This window comes from Sceloporus undulatus, chromosome 2 (genome assembly GCF_019175285.1).
Source record: "Sceloporus undulatus isolate JIND9_A2432 ecotype Alabama chromosome 2, SceUnd_v1.1, whole genome shotgun sequence".
NCBI lineage: Eukaryota > Metazoa > Chordata > Lepidosauria > Squamata > Phrynosomatidae > Sceloporus > Sceloporus undulatus.
In genome coordinates, this window is record NC_056523.1 from 190,113,273 (window position 1) to 190,129,485 (window position 16,213).

At 41.3% G+C, this 16,213-nt stretch overlaps 1 protein-coding gene and 1 long non-coding RNA gene across 2 annotated transcripts; one reads left to right on the plus strand and one right to left on the minus strand.

Moving 5' to 3' along the window:
• Window positions 1–6,099: 6,099 nt before the first annotated feature.
• On the minus strand, window positions 6,100–14,650 carry LOC121923715 (three prime repair exonuclease 2-like). Its single transcript, XM_042454421.1, has 2 exons — window positions 14,561–14,650; window positions 6,100–12,568 (listed from the first exon to the last, which is right to left on the minus strand). Exon 2 carries the CDS (start codon window positions 12,564–12,566, stop codon window positions 11,877–11,879), a length of 690 nt encoding a protein of 229 aa, XP_042310355.1. The 5' UTR covers window positions 12,567–12,568; window positions 14,561–14,650; the 3' UTR covers window positions 6,100–11,876.
• Window positions 14,651–14,791: 141 nt separating this feature from the next.
• On the plus strand, window positions 14,792–15,855 carry LOC121921353. The gene is made up of 3 exons (XR_006101905.1): window positions 14,792–14,931; window positions 15,169–15,270; window positions 15,708–15,855. It is a non-coding gene; the product is annotated as an uncharacterized LOC121921353 (long non-coding RNA).
• Window positions 15,856–16,213: the final 358 nt, after the last annotated feature.

Sequence of the window (16,213 nt, forward strand, 5' to 3'; positions counted from 1 at the left end):
CGTCGCTGGCACAGCCTTTAGATGGCTGCGCCAGGGACGCAAGGGAGAAAGGGGCCGAGCGGCCCCTTTCTCCTCTTCCCCGCCGCCATCGGGTGTCCTTGGGACACGAAGCCCCAAGGACACCCATTTCCAGGCTGTGGGGACGCAGCCTTGGAAAGCGGCGGATCGGGGCCTTGGAGGCTGCCGTTCTGGCAGCTGAGGCCCCGATCCGGTGGGGAAAGGGCCGGTTACAGGCCGCCCCAAAGGGGCGGTCTGTAACGTGCCTGAGACTTGCCCAAGATCACCCAGTGGGTTTCTATGGCTGAGTAGGGATTTGAACTCTGGTCTCCCAGAGTCATAGTCCAACACTCAAACCACTATGCTATGCTGACTCTTTCTATTAAACAGTATACTTGCATTTGAAAATCAGCTTTATTCAGAATTCAGAATCCAATGCTTCCTTTTGCCTGGTGAAATGGCCACCAACACAGCAGAATTTGGAAGAAAGGGGAAGGATGCAAATTGCTGACTTTTAAATTTGTAATCATTGCATTTTCATTACAAACGTTGTTCCCCCTCCCACAACTTTAAACTGAAATCATTTTACTGCAGTCGTGCTTGTGAGATTTTTTCCTCCTCTTTGTGACAGAATAATTTCGCTGCATTGGTATACTTTGACTTGGTGAGTATGGGCAAAACTATTAAAAGTTCATATATTTTTTTACTATAACTCCCAATTCTACTCCGTCTCCAGCCAAGATGGCCACTAGGTGTTCTTGCTAGGAGATTCTGGGAGATGCTGTGCAACAGTGCAAAAGGTAACTACTGTATATACTCATGGATAAGTCTAGAAATCTGAGTCAAGAATTGACCTAAAAATCCTGGGTTGACTTATTCACATGGGCAATGCAAGTGCTGTGCCTTAACTCAAAACAGGAACCATTTCCCACTCCGAATAAAGTGGCAAAAGGCAAGAGCTTAATCCATCCCCTGGGAAACCTAAATGAAGCACCAATCTCCTCTATTTTCTCCACTGTGGTGCTGCTTCTGAATGCATGGACAGGAAAATAGCAGCATTCTTTGGCATCGCTTTCCTTTCCTTCATTCTTTACATTCTTTGTTGCATGCCCCTAAGTTTTACCCTTGACTTATACATGGGTCACATCAAAATTCATAATTTTGGCCCCAAAACCTGCCCTCGACTTATACATGAAGTCGACTTATAGTCGAGTATATACAGTAAGCAGCAAAATATCTCCTGTCAGCTTGGTTTTAAAGATTTAAACATCATGCATCAGAGCAAGATGTTCAGGACAGTTTACACATATAAATACCAAACATAAAACAAGCAAATTATTGTTCTGATTACTATTAAACAGTATACTTGCATTTGTAAATCAGCTCTCTGCCTCCGTGCCTGCCCTGAATCTTGAAGAGGAATTCAAGGCCCTGTATCACAGCATTCTTCCTCACCACACCCAAATCTCATGCTCATAGTAAGAAAAATTAACCAGAAACATTGGCTCAATCTTGACTCTGGCTGCATCTGCACTGCAGAATTAATGCAGTTTGACACCACTTTAACTGCCATGGCTCAATGCTAAGGAATTCTGGGGCTTGTAGTTTTGTGAGATATTTAGGCTTCACTGTCAGGGAGCTCTGGTGCCACAACAAAGTACAGTTTCCAGAATACCATAGTACTGAGCCATGGCAGTTAAAGTGGTATCAAAATGGCATATTTTTGCAGTGCGGTGCGGATGCCGCTGTGGTGTCCTTTATTGAACCAATCCACATGTGATGCGGTCTTCTTTTTCCAACCCTTTCCACTTTACCAAGCATTATTGTCTTTCTCAATAAAAAAATGAAATTGCACCCCATTACACCTTAGCTCCCCACTCTTATAATGGTTATATATAACTTTCACCATTGTGGCCTTGGAGGAAGAGAAGAACTGGCAGTATCTATTGGACTTGATCCTTTCCCCACTGCCATTCCCTTCTCCTTTTGTGTCATGTCTTTTTAGATTCTAAACTTGATCAAGGGAGGGAACTGTCAAATTAGCAACCTGTAAACTGCTGTGAGAGCCTTTGTGGCTGAAGAGTGGGGTATAAATACTCTAAATAAATAAATACATTATATATAACCATTGTATGGTGGCTTCTGTCTAAAATCCCAGATCCGTCAGCGTGTGGTGTGGGTGGCAATTCTGATATTATTAGTCATCCCTTCTGTGGTGATTCATGCATCACTCCAGGTTAATATGATGCTCCAGCCTTTAGAAGTGGATGAATATGTTCTGACAATGACAGGCATGAAATTTTTGTCAACCCATTGATGTTGTTCCAAAGGTTACGCCCCTTTGGCCTGCTGTGTGTTTCCTTAATGGGTTTCTTTTCTTTTTCTCTTATGAACACTGAGGAAGCCAGCATGGTATAGTGGTTTGAGTGTTGGACTACAACGTGAGACCTGGATTCAATGCCTACTCAGCCATGAAAACACACTGGGTGACCTTGGGCAAGTCACACACTCTCAGACCCAGAAGCTTCCATTATAGGGTTGTCTTAGGGTCATCATAAGTCAGAAATGACTCTAAGGCACACAACATACGAGCACTGAGCCCAAACCACCTCAATACCTCTTCTCCACCTTAGTATGCGGCCTTTGCACCTGCACCGCTTGTGGTAGGGACAATTGTCCATTTTGATTCAATTTAATTTTGACTTACCAAAAGCTTCTAATCCTGGCAAAACTGAAATGTGGAGAAAGTTGAAAGCAACAGATTTTCTAGTTCCATCCAGGCATGAGTGACAATTTCATTTCCATTTGCTTTTTATTACAAATCTCCAAAATTCAAAATTGAGAAAAAGCAAAACTGAACAGATTTGTCCATTCTTAGCTTTCCACTCTCTGAGCTCTGGGTATTGTTGTGAATCTTCAAGTTGAGACCAACTCACAGTAACCCTCTCATAGGATTTTCTTTTCAAGGTTTGTTTAGAAGAGTTTTCCCACTGCCTTCCTCTTAGGCTGACAAAGTGACACTTGCCCTGTGTTCCTTATATTGGGAGAAAGGTGAGATAAAAGCAGATGATGATGATGATGATGATGATGATGATGATGATGATGATGATGATGATGATGATTTCTTCCATGGATGAGCAGGGGATTTGAACCCTGATCTCTTAGACCCAGTCCAACACTCAGACCACTACACCGTGCAGGGTCTCAGCTCTGGATGACACAAACCAATTTTGTTTAATGGGAAATGGACTCTTACTGCAGTCGCCAACTGACTGGGAAAAAAATACCAGCCTAGCCTTCTCTTTTGCTGACAGGTTTGGTGGGAGATCTCAGGCATATGAAGCATTTCATGGAGATAAACATGGCCATTTACTAATGGCTATAGATCTGGGATGGACTAACTTTGGACTTCAGTTCCAAAACCTGGAGCTGAAATCTGGGCCATCATGCAAATATAAGCGATTGTGGAATTTTCAGTCTAAAAAATCTGGAAGGTCAGATTTTCTATTCCTGGCAGCAGTTTATAATCTGTGGAACTCCTCATCCGAAATGGAGGGACGGACCTGCATTTTTCAGTACCCTGACTCTCTGTGCCTGCTATAGACCCCCAATTTGCTATTAAAGGCATAGGAGCCAGCTGAAAAGTTGGCAAGCCCTAATTTTTTTGGCCAGGGCTTGTGGATTCTCTAGATTCTTCCAGCTTTTCTTTAAGTCTGTAAGGGAAATGAGAACCTATTGAATAGAACCTAAAATAAAAATCCAAACCTAAATAGGCTGGTGATGCCATATTTTATCCACAATTAGTCTTAACATAATTCCAATGTATGCAGGAATGTAAGAAGTTGTATTATATTGAGTCAGACTCTTGATCTGTCTAGTCTAATACTGGTAATTCTGACTGGCAGAATGGCACTCCAGAGTTTTAGGTAGGATTCTTTCCTAGCCTTACCTAAGTGATCCCTGGTATTACCTGGTAGTCACCCATTCAGATATTAACTGGGGTTGACCCTGCTTCATTTCCAAAATCTGATGAGTTTGGAGATGGGAGAAACCACCCATAATGCTTTCTCTTGTGCTTTACATATGTAGTTTTTGAGGATGTGGTTCTTTTGTTTCCTTAAGCTAAGCTTACTCAAAATACCTCTGGACAACTCCCTTGTCTTCCAACCATCCTTGTGGAGGGAAATTACAAGTGTTAGACATGCCCAGTTGAGAGACCATTCCGGACTAGTTGGTTTCTGCATATAAGTTATGTTTGTCAAAGACAGGGAAGGGCTTCACTGGAAGGAGCCATCAATAATGCAGGCAGACACTATTCAGAAAAAGTAGCCACCTTGGCATTCATGTGTCTTTACAGTAGATAGTATCCTAAGGTCCTTCATTCACTCTTCTAGCTCAGGGGCATTCAAACTGTATTCCAGGCAAACCCCAAATCCAGGCAAATCAGAAATTTTGGCAAGCTTCCTTCAGTGACATTTTGCTCCACTGCCTTAAATCTTCCCACAGCAATGGTTGCGTGCATTCTAAACCTGGGATGGGCAACTGTGAAAGGAGCTAATGTTCACACCACATCTTCCCAAGCAGGCTGCATCAATGCATTTTCAGCTGCTCAGATTTTTCTGTTAGGTTTTGATTGGCTATAATACAATGTAAGGAAGGACAGAGATGTCACTTTAAAAAACCCAGTTGTTTTTGCTATTTGCCTTATGTTTGGCTTATGCCTTGTTTTTGCTATTTGCTATTTGCCTAAGAATGAGAGAACTTCGAGAGCCCCAGTCATCAACTGCTCCACTCAGATCTTGCAAATTCAAGGCCATGGTATCTTTGATTGAATCAGTCCACCTGTAAGTCAATCTTTCTTTTTTCTACTGTCCACTTTACCAAGCATTATCTTCTTTTCCAATGCATCATCTCATACTATGTTCAAAACATGATAGCCTTATCCTATTGTCAAAGAACTTGGGATGGTATCAATGACACTCTTTGTCTGCTCATTCTATTCTTACAAACAAGATGGCAAGGTTGCTTGTGTTGAGAAGAGAGCAGCTGGCCTCATTTGTAGCAGTTTCCCCCACCCTTGAGTCACCCTGTCCAAATGACACAGGGCCAAAGGCCCGATTTGACTGCGCACTGTCCACACGTGGGAAGGGCAGTCCCACAGTGAATCTAGGCCATCCCTGCTTATATGGATCTGGATCTTCCCAGAAAATCTGGAGCATATTGGAAAAACACCAGGCAGCTATCTACATGTTGTCCCACTGTCTTGCCCGCTGCCACGAATCACTCCTCGTGTGACTGACACTGGGTACTTCATTTCTGGTCTCAGTGATTCATCCAGTCACCAGGAGCATGCTGTGTACACAGCCACCTGGTACCGCTCCAGAATGTGCAAGTGATGAAGGGAAGTCAAGGCAGTGTCAGGGCCAAAATACTCTGGGAACAGCCCGGAACATCCAGGCCAGTGTGGACTCACCCTGAGTGACCTTTGTAGGGATTTGGATCTGGGTTTTCCCTAGTCTAGCCAACACTCTAGACCAGGTGAGGTAAGCATGTCGCTTGTGCTCCTGATGTTATTGAACTGTATTTTCGTTAAGTACGGATCAACATTAGTCAATGGTAAGGACACATGAGAATACATTGCAAAGGATCACTAGTGTCTATATTGAAGCTCTAGCCCAGGGATAGGCAAAGTTCAGTCCCCACAGGTTGCTTTCACAATCCCCTAACCCAGCGGTTCTCAGCCTATGGGTCGTGACCCCTTTCGAGCTCGAATGACCCTTTCACAGGGGTTGCCTAAGGCCATTGGAAAACACATATTTCTGATGGTTTTAGGAACCATCCAAGGGTGGTGGTGGTGTCACCACAACATGAGGAATTTATTAAAAGGCTGTGGCATTAGGAAGGTTGAGAACCACTGCCCTAACCCTGCCACTACCCACTGATTTTTGCCCCCTTTTCTGCAGTAATTCAGTGGGAAACGACTGAAGGTTAAACTTGAACTTTCCATCTCAGATTGTGAAGACTTATTCCTGACTTGCCACCCACCACTCCATGAGGAAATAGAACTGAGCAAAAGGCATGTGAAAAGAGTGAAGGAAAAAGGAGTCTTTAAAGGAAGCTTTATTATAAGCAAGAGATCTACAATAGCAAAATAATATTTCTGACATGAAGGGCACCGCCCTTCAGGCATACTTAATAGAAGTTGCAAGTTGCAGAATAGTCTACATAATTTCAGCCAAGATGAATAAAAATTTCCCTGACACATATAGCTAAAGACAGTTCCCTATTCTGTTCACACACAGATGTCTGTGGATCTTTCTTGGAGAAGCTGAGAGTCTTTCTGGGAGAAACTCAGATAGCCTAGCCATGGCCAAATGTCCATAGGTGCAGCAAGCACCCAATCCCTTGTTCCTCCGTGTTCTTTGTTGGGCTTGCACCTTTAATAATCATTTAAAGCATTTTATTCTTGTTTACATAGTACAGTTTCACACAGTTACACAGCAGCTCTTCTAATAACCAAATGGAATGGGAACAATTCAGAGTGTGGACAAGTGGGGATGTTTCTAGATTTTACAAGCCTCTCCCTCCCTTTCTCTGCTACAGTCTGATGAAATCAAGTACACAAAAGTGAACAGATCCACTGAATCACAGCATGAACAATCAGGAAACATCTGCCATATCCAGCAGCCATATTGCCCAATTCATTTGTTACAAAATGCACAGTTGGCAATCAGGTGCCATTCGAAACCATTCACATATAGCGAGCCAGTAAAAAGCTTTTACAAACTTTTACAAGCCTCAGAAAAGTCAATCTCTGTATAATAATGTTCACAGATAACATTCACAGAACTCTAATGTTCAGCTCAGATTCACAGGCTTAAAAAAACACACACCACAAGACACATGCATTTTAAAATATCTGTTACCACTTTTCAAGGATAAAGATAACCTCCCAAGGCAGCTTTTATTACACAAACTATAAAACACAATAATAAAAGGTCATAATTTAAAGGACACAATCACCAAGATTAATGAAGCCCTTAAAACCAGTAGAAGACCATCAGTGACCCACAGTCATCCACACAATGGTTAAAAACATATTTTCTAAAAGGAATTGAAAACAGATAAGCGCACAAAGCCCATCTAAAAATGAGAATTGGGAAAACTGTACATCTCTCAGATGGAGATAATTTTTAGATCAAAGGAAATACCATATAGACTCAATTTTTAGTCAATCTCATGTATAAGGGCAGGTTTTGGGGTCAAAATTATGGGTTTTGATATGACCCGTGGATAAGTTGAAGGTAAAACCTGGGGGCATGTAATAAAGGTTATAAAGGACAAAGCCAAGGAAAACAATGCCAAAGAACTTACAAAATTCCAGTATGGATAACTGTTTGTCCCACCCTAAAGATAAGAGTTAAACTATAGTACTTAAACTGGCCCATGGATAAGTCGATCCGGATTTTGGGATCAATTTTTTGACTAAATCTTCTAGACTTATACATGAGAATATACAGTAATTGTACCATACTAGTCAGACATCACCTGGAATACTGTGCCCAGTTTGGGATGTCACAATTCAAGAATAATACTGACAAGTTCGAACATGTCCAGAGGAGGGCAACCAAAGTGGGAAAAGATCTGGAAACCATGCCCTATGAGAAGTGGCTTAGGGAGCTGGGTATGTTTAACCTGGAGAAGAAAAGGTTAAGAGGTGAAATGATACCCATGTTGAAATGTTTGATAGGATATCATATTAAAGGCGGAGCAAGCTTGTTTTCTGCTGCTCCTGAGACTAGACACAGAGCAATGGATTCAAGCTATAGGAAAAGAGACATTAGGAAGAATCTACTGTGGCAAGAGCTATTTAAAGTGGAAAACATATCTTCTTCAGAAGTTTTTAAACAGAGGCTGGATGGCCATCTGTCAGGGATGCTTTGATTGTGTGTTCCTGCATGGCAGAGGGTTGGACTAGATGGCTATTTGGGTCTCTTCCAACTCTATGATTCTATCATCCACAAGTAAGCGACCACCCAGTGAAGGGGAGCCTGCTATTCAAGTTGCTCTTCATGGGCATAACTCACTCCAGTCTGCACTATGGCAACTGAAGTATATGGTTCTTCTTGTAAGGCTGTAAGGTTAACTAACTTTATTAGTTTTAATTTAATCAATATATTTAGCATGTACACATTTGCATATGTGTAAAATAACAGCTGACATACTGTTCACCAGACTTACAGTCTCATCACTGCTGTAACCCCTCAGTTACAAGTCTTCTTTATCCGGGAGTCCAAAAGCTAAAATATTCCAAAAACCACAACTTTTTTCATGGGTGGCTAAAATAGAGACACTTTTGCTTTCTGATAGTTTCATGTACGCTAACTTTGTTTCATGCACAAAATTATTTAAAATATTATATAAAATTGCCTTCAGGGGACGGGTATGATGTGTATACAAAACATATATGAATTTTATCTTTAGATTTGGGTTCTCTCTCCAGGATTTCCCATTATTTATGTATATGCAAATGCAAAGATTCCAAAATAATAATAATAATAATAATAATAATAATAATAATAATAATTCCAAAATTCAAAACACGTCTCATCCCAACATTTCGAATAAGGGAGTTTCAACCTGCATAAACTTACAAAACAGTATATAGCAAACAACTCAACCCAGCCTCATTCCCAATTTGAAACATGGAGCTAATAATAGACTGAACTGACAGGATTTTTTGGTATGGGGTACTGTGAAATAATACTGTCAAAGGGCTAATTATTTGCATCAGGAGAAAGACTCCATTAGGGCAATTCAGATGCAATTTGGCATGCGCTGAATGTTTTAATCAAACAGCTTACTTAAATCAATGGCTGCTTTTTACTAATAATATGCCATATAATTATTCCTGATGAGACAGCCAAATTATATATTACTGGAACTAGTCATGCTAAGCAAGAAGTCATTCAGCATCTATAGGTCACCTGTGAAGAATAGGAATAACTTGAATCCTCAGATTTTATTTTTTTAAATATAGAAAGACAAGAAGTTGGTCACACATCTGTATTTCAATATGGAGTTCTCTACAAAGACTCTTATACAAATTTAACACAAACTGTCTCTCGGTTTCAGAAAAGAGAAATATAACAGAAAGGCATGTATTATCTAAAAATGAGACATATTCTGCTCAACCAACCTTGGATAAATGGTGGTTGTTCAATTTTCTTTGTTTTCAGAGCACTACACACAAAATTACCACGTAGTTTCCCATCCAGACAATACACAACTTAGGACTCCTCCTTGGCTCCAGCAACGTGACTGAAGCAAACGCCTTAAAACGATCAAGGGAAATGAATGGAAAGCATGACTGATAATTATAGCATTAGATTTATCTTTATTACATTTAATCCATAGATTAGACCAGCTGAGTGGCAGCAATGCACAGCAATTTACTACAGATGGTTAAATTTCCCCCTCAAGTAGTAAGTAGCTGAATTACAACCACAGGTAATTCAACTACTACTTTCTTTCTTTTGAAATCTACTTTGTAGTTGAGTTCCTTCAAGTCATTTCATACTAATGGTGACCGTAAGGTGAACCTATCATGGGTTTTTCTTGGCAAGATTTGTTCAGAGGGGATTTACCCTTGCCTTCCTCTGAGGCTGAGAGAATGTGACTTACCCAAGGTTGCCCAGTGGGATATACACTGGGTAATTATCCAATATTTCCTAAAGATCTATTCATGCTACTGATCATTCTGAATAAAGGTTGCCCAGTGGGTTTCCATGGCTCAGCAGGGATTCAGACCTGAATCAAAGTTGCAGTCCAATGCCCAAACCACTACACCACACTGGATTCCTTGAAGCCTATTACTATAATCTAATGACTAAAAATAATTAATTATGATAAAAGCACAGCTACTTAAATATTTCAAATATATTGTTGATTAATAATTATTGACTGCTCTACAGAATAGTAATAAAAATCATTGATAATAATTATTATTATAAATAGATATTGGTTGTTACTGACCACTGCTCAAATTATTATTGACTATCATGCTGACAATTCCAAAAGAAATGACAGATTGTGACTAAGAACAACAAAGGCAGCCTTAAGGAATTTTCCAAAATCCATACTACCCTGCATCTGCTTTGCAGAAATAGTGAAGCTTGATTCTACTTTACCTGCCGTGTCTCAATGCTATGGAATCCTGGGATTTGTAGTTTGTTATGGCAGCAAAGCTTTCTGACAGAGAAAGCTAAATATCTCACAAAATTACAAATCCTAGAATTCCACAGCATTCAGCCATAGCAGGTAAAGCAGTCTCAAACTGCATTAATTCTGCAGTGCAGATGCAGCCCTAGTGTAAATCCTTTACTAAGCCAGTTATAAGGCCACAATATGCAAACTCCTGATACCTGACCAGATGTGAGAAAGACCTTGCAGCATGATGGATTTTGGAAGAAGACTATAAACAGGTACCATAGCAGAATGTATGAAAACCCCTCTTCCACTTTCCTTGCTACAGCTAGAAACAGAATAAGGCTGTAGCATTTCTAAGCCAGGTGGCCTCATTCAAAATACTTCAACTGTTCAGCCTGACCCCTTGCAAGAGAAGAGGTGCACCAGGAGTAAGAAAACCTGCAGTGAATGTTCTCTTAAGCCAAGTGTTCAAGAAACAAACTTTTAGAGGGTCACGTGGATATTTTTCTCAGAAATCCAAGATAATTTTCAGCACCACTGATCTATTTAACAACACCCAAATCCCACAAATATACACTGAGTGTGTTTCAACAAAGAGTTGGAATGCTGCAATTACTTCAGAACAGTTGCAAAAGTTATTCCAATTATATCTACTGAGGTGTGCTTTCAAAGCAGCTGAAACTATGATAATATTTTGATGACCATTATTTTTAAAGTCCCATGAGCTCTAGGGCTAACATCTGAATGAGGATCTCACATATCCAAATCCAACATTATCCATATTTAGGCATTCAGCTTGAACACTGAGGTCACAAAGTGTGTGTGTCTGGGATTCCTCAAACCCATCCTAAATTGGGCATGAAGATGTGAAACGACACTCTATATATGTTCTCCTGAAGATGTGTAGAAGCATCTCCAAGTGGAATTATCAAGGTTCTCTATCACACAAGAAGACATTAGGCAAAGAGAGGCAGCCACCTCAGGTAACAGATTTTGGGTACTAGGAAAGGGAAACATATCATCAGCAGCAGCAGCAGCATCTTGCATAATTCCATCCATGCACATAGTACTTCACAGAATAAAACAACAGAAGAGACAAATTGCCCTGCCAATTTAATTTAAAATTGATAGTTGCTCTGTTATGATTGTATGTGACTGCCAGGTACTTATGGGATCTTCTGCCCAGGTGCCCAAATAATTCATTTGGCTTTTTAGTATATGCAATTGGACTATAGAGCAGATGGGGCACCATTTGCCTCTGACAGCAAAATATTTTGGGTTGACCATGAAAGGCTTCTAGGTACAATCAGCTGAAGGTGCTCATACTGCACCCTTTAGATGTTTGAAGATAGCCAAGTGGAGCAAACACATGCAAGGACACTGTGAGTAGAGTCAGCACCCATGCCTTTTGATTCTCTAAACATTTTGTATCTTCAAACACACTTGGACCAGAGACCTAAATAGGGCTACTGCAACTACTGTATTTCCTGGCCTCTAAAGCACAAGCTCCTTCATCAGCTGCCAAGAAACTCTGGACAACTCTTCAACATGATTTGTAGTGATCTTAGTTCCTTCTAGGTTTGATTTTGGTAGAGTATATGTGATGGGTGGTAGCAGTGTGCCATTTGGGTTTTCTTCTTTAAAATATTATTTCCTGCTACTTACTCCCGTCAATAACAGTCCCTGTCTATGTTGAGCTGGTACATAGGCTGAATCTTCTCCCAGCGACAGGCATTACGGTCTGCCCATGACATCAGCTCAGGGGCTTTAGCCAGAAACACCAGGACAAGAGTGATCACATCCCCTTCGGCTGAGTGGGCACAGATGGGTTCCTGCCCATAAAAGTGATGGTACAGATATCCCAGCTTGTAGCATCCATTTGTGTCTTCAACCAACTCCCTCAAGGCTGGCAGTGTGTCAAGGCAGCCCATGTCTGCAAATAACTTGGTGCCCACTTGCTGAAACTCTGTACGCAGCAGGGGGAAATCAAACCGCAGGCCATTGTGGGCAACCAAGCAGATTGGGCCAGCTTGCCGGTTCAGGAACCCATGTAGGGCTTCCACCACAGCACTGTTGAGTTCTAGTTTGCAGTTCTCTTCCAGTTTCTGGTTGCTCAGCCCATTGATCTCCTCTGCTCTGGAGGTGAAGGGCTTCTGGGGATCAATGCAGAGGGTGAGCTTGTCTATGACACGAGGCAGCTGCTCCAGTGGGGTCAGTGTATTGTCTGGTGGAGAGAGCAGCAAAGAATGGCGGTGCACAGCAAAGAGACACAGTTCAGCCACACGAGGCTGGTCTTGAGGCAAGCCAGTTGTTTCAATATCAAGGAAGACAAATGTTTGGAAGTCCTGGGGAGCAGCCATAGCTGTGGCAGAAGAAAAAGATGTTAGAATTTCATGATGTCTTGTATCACAGCATGCACCAGGACAGTAAGTAGTGTTCAACCCCACCCTATGTGAGTATGTGGAGTTTTATCTCATTTTGCCACCACCACAGTCTCCAGGGTAGCAGAGATAAGACACTGATGGATTTTTTAAAAGTGGCTTATATCTTCAACACTAGTGACTGACAGGATGCCAAGAACACACAAAACTACAGCAACGAGTGTGGTTCTCCCTGAATTGATATATGTATCATTTCTTTAACAAAAACCTACATATAGCACATAATTATGTCAATAAAATTTTTAAAATGGGGAGTGCTGCTCCCCCTCCATTTATTCGCACACGCACACACGCGCGCGCGCACACACACACACACACACACTACAAGACACAGAACCAAACTGACAAGTCAGTCTGGAAAATCAGTGTGCAGATGGATCTTGTAGCATCTTTGACACTAACTGAAAGAAATTGAAGGCATGAGCTTTCATTGATTTGTGCACTTGAGTTTACAAAAGCTCATGCTACCAACTTCTTTTATTTAGTTAATCACAACGGTGTTACAAAATACTTTTGCACACTGATTAATCTGACTAGGTTACCTATTACGGAGCTGAGCCACATCAACTCTATATACTCAAGTCTGAAAACCAGGGATAGACTAGGGTTTCGGTTAGTATACTGTCCACTCTGCTACCTATCAGACTCCCTTGCTGAGGTCATGGTACTGGTCTCGGAGTTGTTGTTGGTCACCCAGACTTCTTCTTATGAGAAACTTCAACATACCATTGAAGGACAGTTTGTCAGGTACAGCTCAGAAGGTCATGGTATTCATGAGAAACATGTATCTTGATTCAATTAGTTTCCAATTAGTTTCAGGACCTACACATTTGGCAGGTCGTACCCTTGATGCAGTTTTCAGCTTGAAACATATGGATCTGTGAGTGGAGGAGACTACAGTATTATCTTCAAGTTGTCGTGGACAGATTATTTTCTGGACAGGGTTAGTATCACAGTATATACCCGAGTCTGAAAACCAGGGATAGACTAGGGTTTTGGTTAGTTTACTGTCTACCTTGCTGCCTATCAGACTCCCTGGCTGAGATCATGGAACTGGTTTGTCCCTGCAGGGATGGAGGATCTATTAAAATTGTCTGCCCTTGAAGGCTGATGGATCTCTTGAGGCATTCACTACCGCGGCCCCCAGTTTATGGAACAACCTGCTGGAAGAGATCCGTCTTATTACTACCTTAGATACTTTCAAGAAAGCACTTAAGAGGGATCTCTTCCGGCATGCCTACCCATACTCTGGTCCTTTCAGAGATTCCTATACTCTAGTCCTGCAGATGCTTTGGACTTTAGTTCCCAGAATGCTAGACCGGCTGTTGCTTCTAGGCACAGAAGTCCAAACCATTTGGAGGACCAGAGTCTGGGAATCACTGTGCTAAGGTTTTCAGTCCTGGGTGCACCCAATTAGGAGTAATCCCCACTGAACTCAATGGGATAAACTCTCCATCCCGAAAGGCAGACTTTTCTGTTGCTAGTTGGGCTTATTTCAGGATCTAATGCCTGAAACAACAGTTTCTCCCACAGTACATCTGGACTGTACAAATAATGCAGTTTGACTCTGCTTTAACTGCCATGGCTCCATCCTACAGAATCTTGGGATGTATTGTTTTGTGAAGTACCCAACCCTCATTGGCAGAGGAGGCTGGTCTTGAGCCTCCTCTGCCAAAGAGGGCTGGTGCCTCACGAAACCACACATGCACAGTAGAGCTCTTGTGCCACAACAATTTGCCATTCCCAGAATTCCATAGCCTGGAACCTTAGCGGTTAAAGTGCTGTCAAACTGGAACATTTCTGCAGTGTGGATGCAGCCTGAGTTCTCTAATTTTTCCTAAAGAGTGGTGCAGAGAGAAAAAAGGTGCATATCAGGTCCCCAGACCCTTCCCAAATGTGGTCATATAACTCACCCAGTGTGGTGATCCCAACAAGAGATGAAGCTGAACAACACACAAAAAGTGAAAGCTGCAAGTTCGGGCAAGTCCTTTTTCTGGGAGCTGTTGGCTGGAGGGAGGGACAAAGAGAAGGAGGGAGATGGGAGGGCCAGTCTCTCTCCAATCATGGGGATGATGGGAGGAGTTGGGGCTTCCTCAGCCCTTAGATCTGCAAAAACCCTTCAGAGGAAGAGCTTGGTCCTTAAGGTGGAAAGAGGCATCAGTGACAACACTGTAGCCTGCAGAGGATGCTCAGAATATCCATTCATCACATGCTGGAACTAAATTTGTTAACCATGGAATTGAAAACAAGTTTGAAACAAGAGTCACTGGAACACTGGGAAAAGGTTTGGTATAAAGGAAAGAAAAATAATTGGGGTGGGGGGCATAGCAACAAGGGGAACAGAGATCAAATAACTAAGATTACTAAGTAATGGTACTTAATAATAAAACTAGCTGATAAATAAATTAGGTTTTTTTTGGGGGGTATTATGTATTTTGATCCCTTTGCTTTGCAATCTGCCTTGATTCTGCAAGGAAAAGGCGGAATATAAATAATATTATTTGTTTTTAATTTGATATAGAAGGGGGGAAATCTCTTATTTCAGCAACTGAACGATCAACGGTTTTGAAACTGCGGAGTAAAGAGAAAATAATGACACGTAGAAGAAAATTGACATAATAAGGTAAGCAACTTTTTTTTAAAAAAAAAGATTCTATTAAACAATTCAAAAATTAAAATTACAATCCCACAATCCTACTGTGTCCAGGTTATACATCATGCCATAGCTTAATATAAGGCAAATACAGAGGGAGGGGGGGAGAAAAACACAACATCAAAGAAAGAAAGAAGAAACAGAAAGAGAGAGAGAAATGTAACTACATATACATAAACATGTGAATACTCCTATGTGTCTACATACACTTATTTTCTAAAGACTAAGACAAGCAAGTAAGTCAAGGATGGGAACAATTCCCAATCAACAGAGATTCGGAGTTTATTAACTTTTCATGTTCCATCTAGTATCCATCCTAGTATTTTAATGAAGTTCTTTATTTATTCTACCCTTCACTCTCATACCTTATCCTCTCTGTATACTTTCCTTCCTTACTTCCTTAAAAGCAAGAATTTTTGGAGATATAGTTAACTTGGGAAGCAACAAATGGGAAGAATCTGTGGGAAAATTAAAAAGTACTGAAAAGAAGATGATAATGAAGAATGTCAAGGGAAGGCACACGTGGATCTTCTCTTTTTGGTTTGGCTTGTAGGGAAGAATGATGGTAATGGATGTGTTAGATGTTACTGTGTGTTTTAATGTATGGTATGTCATGTATCTATACTGATAATAAAATAAAAATTATATGGGGAAAAAAAAGAATATCCATTCATTACAGAGGAGCTGCATAAATGCAGCCTAAATCACGATTATTTCATTTCACATGTACATAATGTTTGTTTTGAATAAAAAGTCTGTTGAAACATGTTGTACTACACTGGGACCTCGCCATCTGTGGACTTGCCATCTTCGGATTTGAGCATCCACAGATGGCAAGCCCCGTTGTCCCCAATGGCATGTCGCCCACTATTAGGGACAACGGGACTTGAGGGTTTTTTATCCACAGGGAGGT

Excerpts from the sequence above, each read along its gene's own strand:
- LOC121923715 (XM_042454421.1), bottom strand. The coding sequence starts at position 12,566 with ATGGCTGCTCCCCAGGACTTCCAAACATTTGTCTTCCTTGATATTGAA.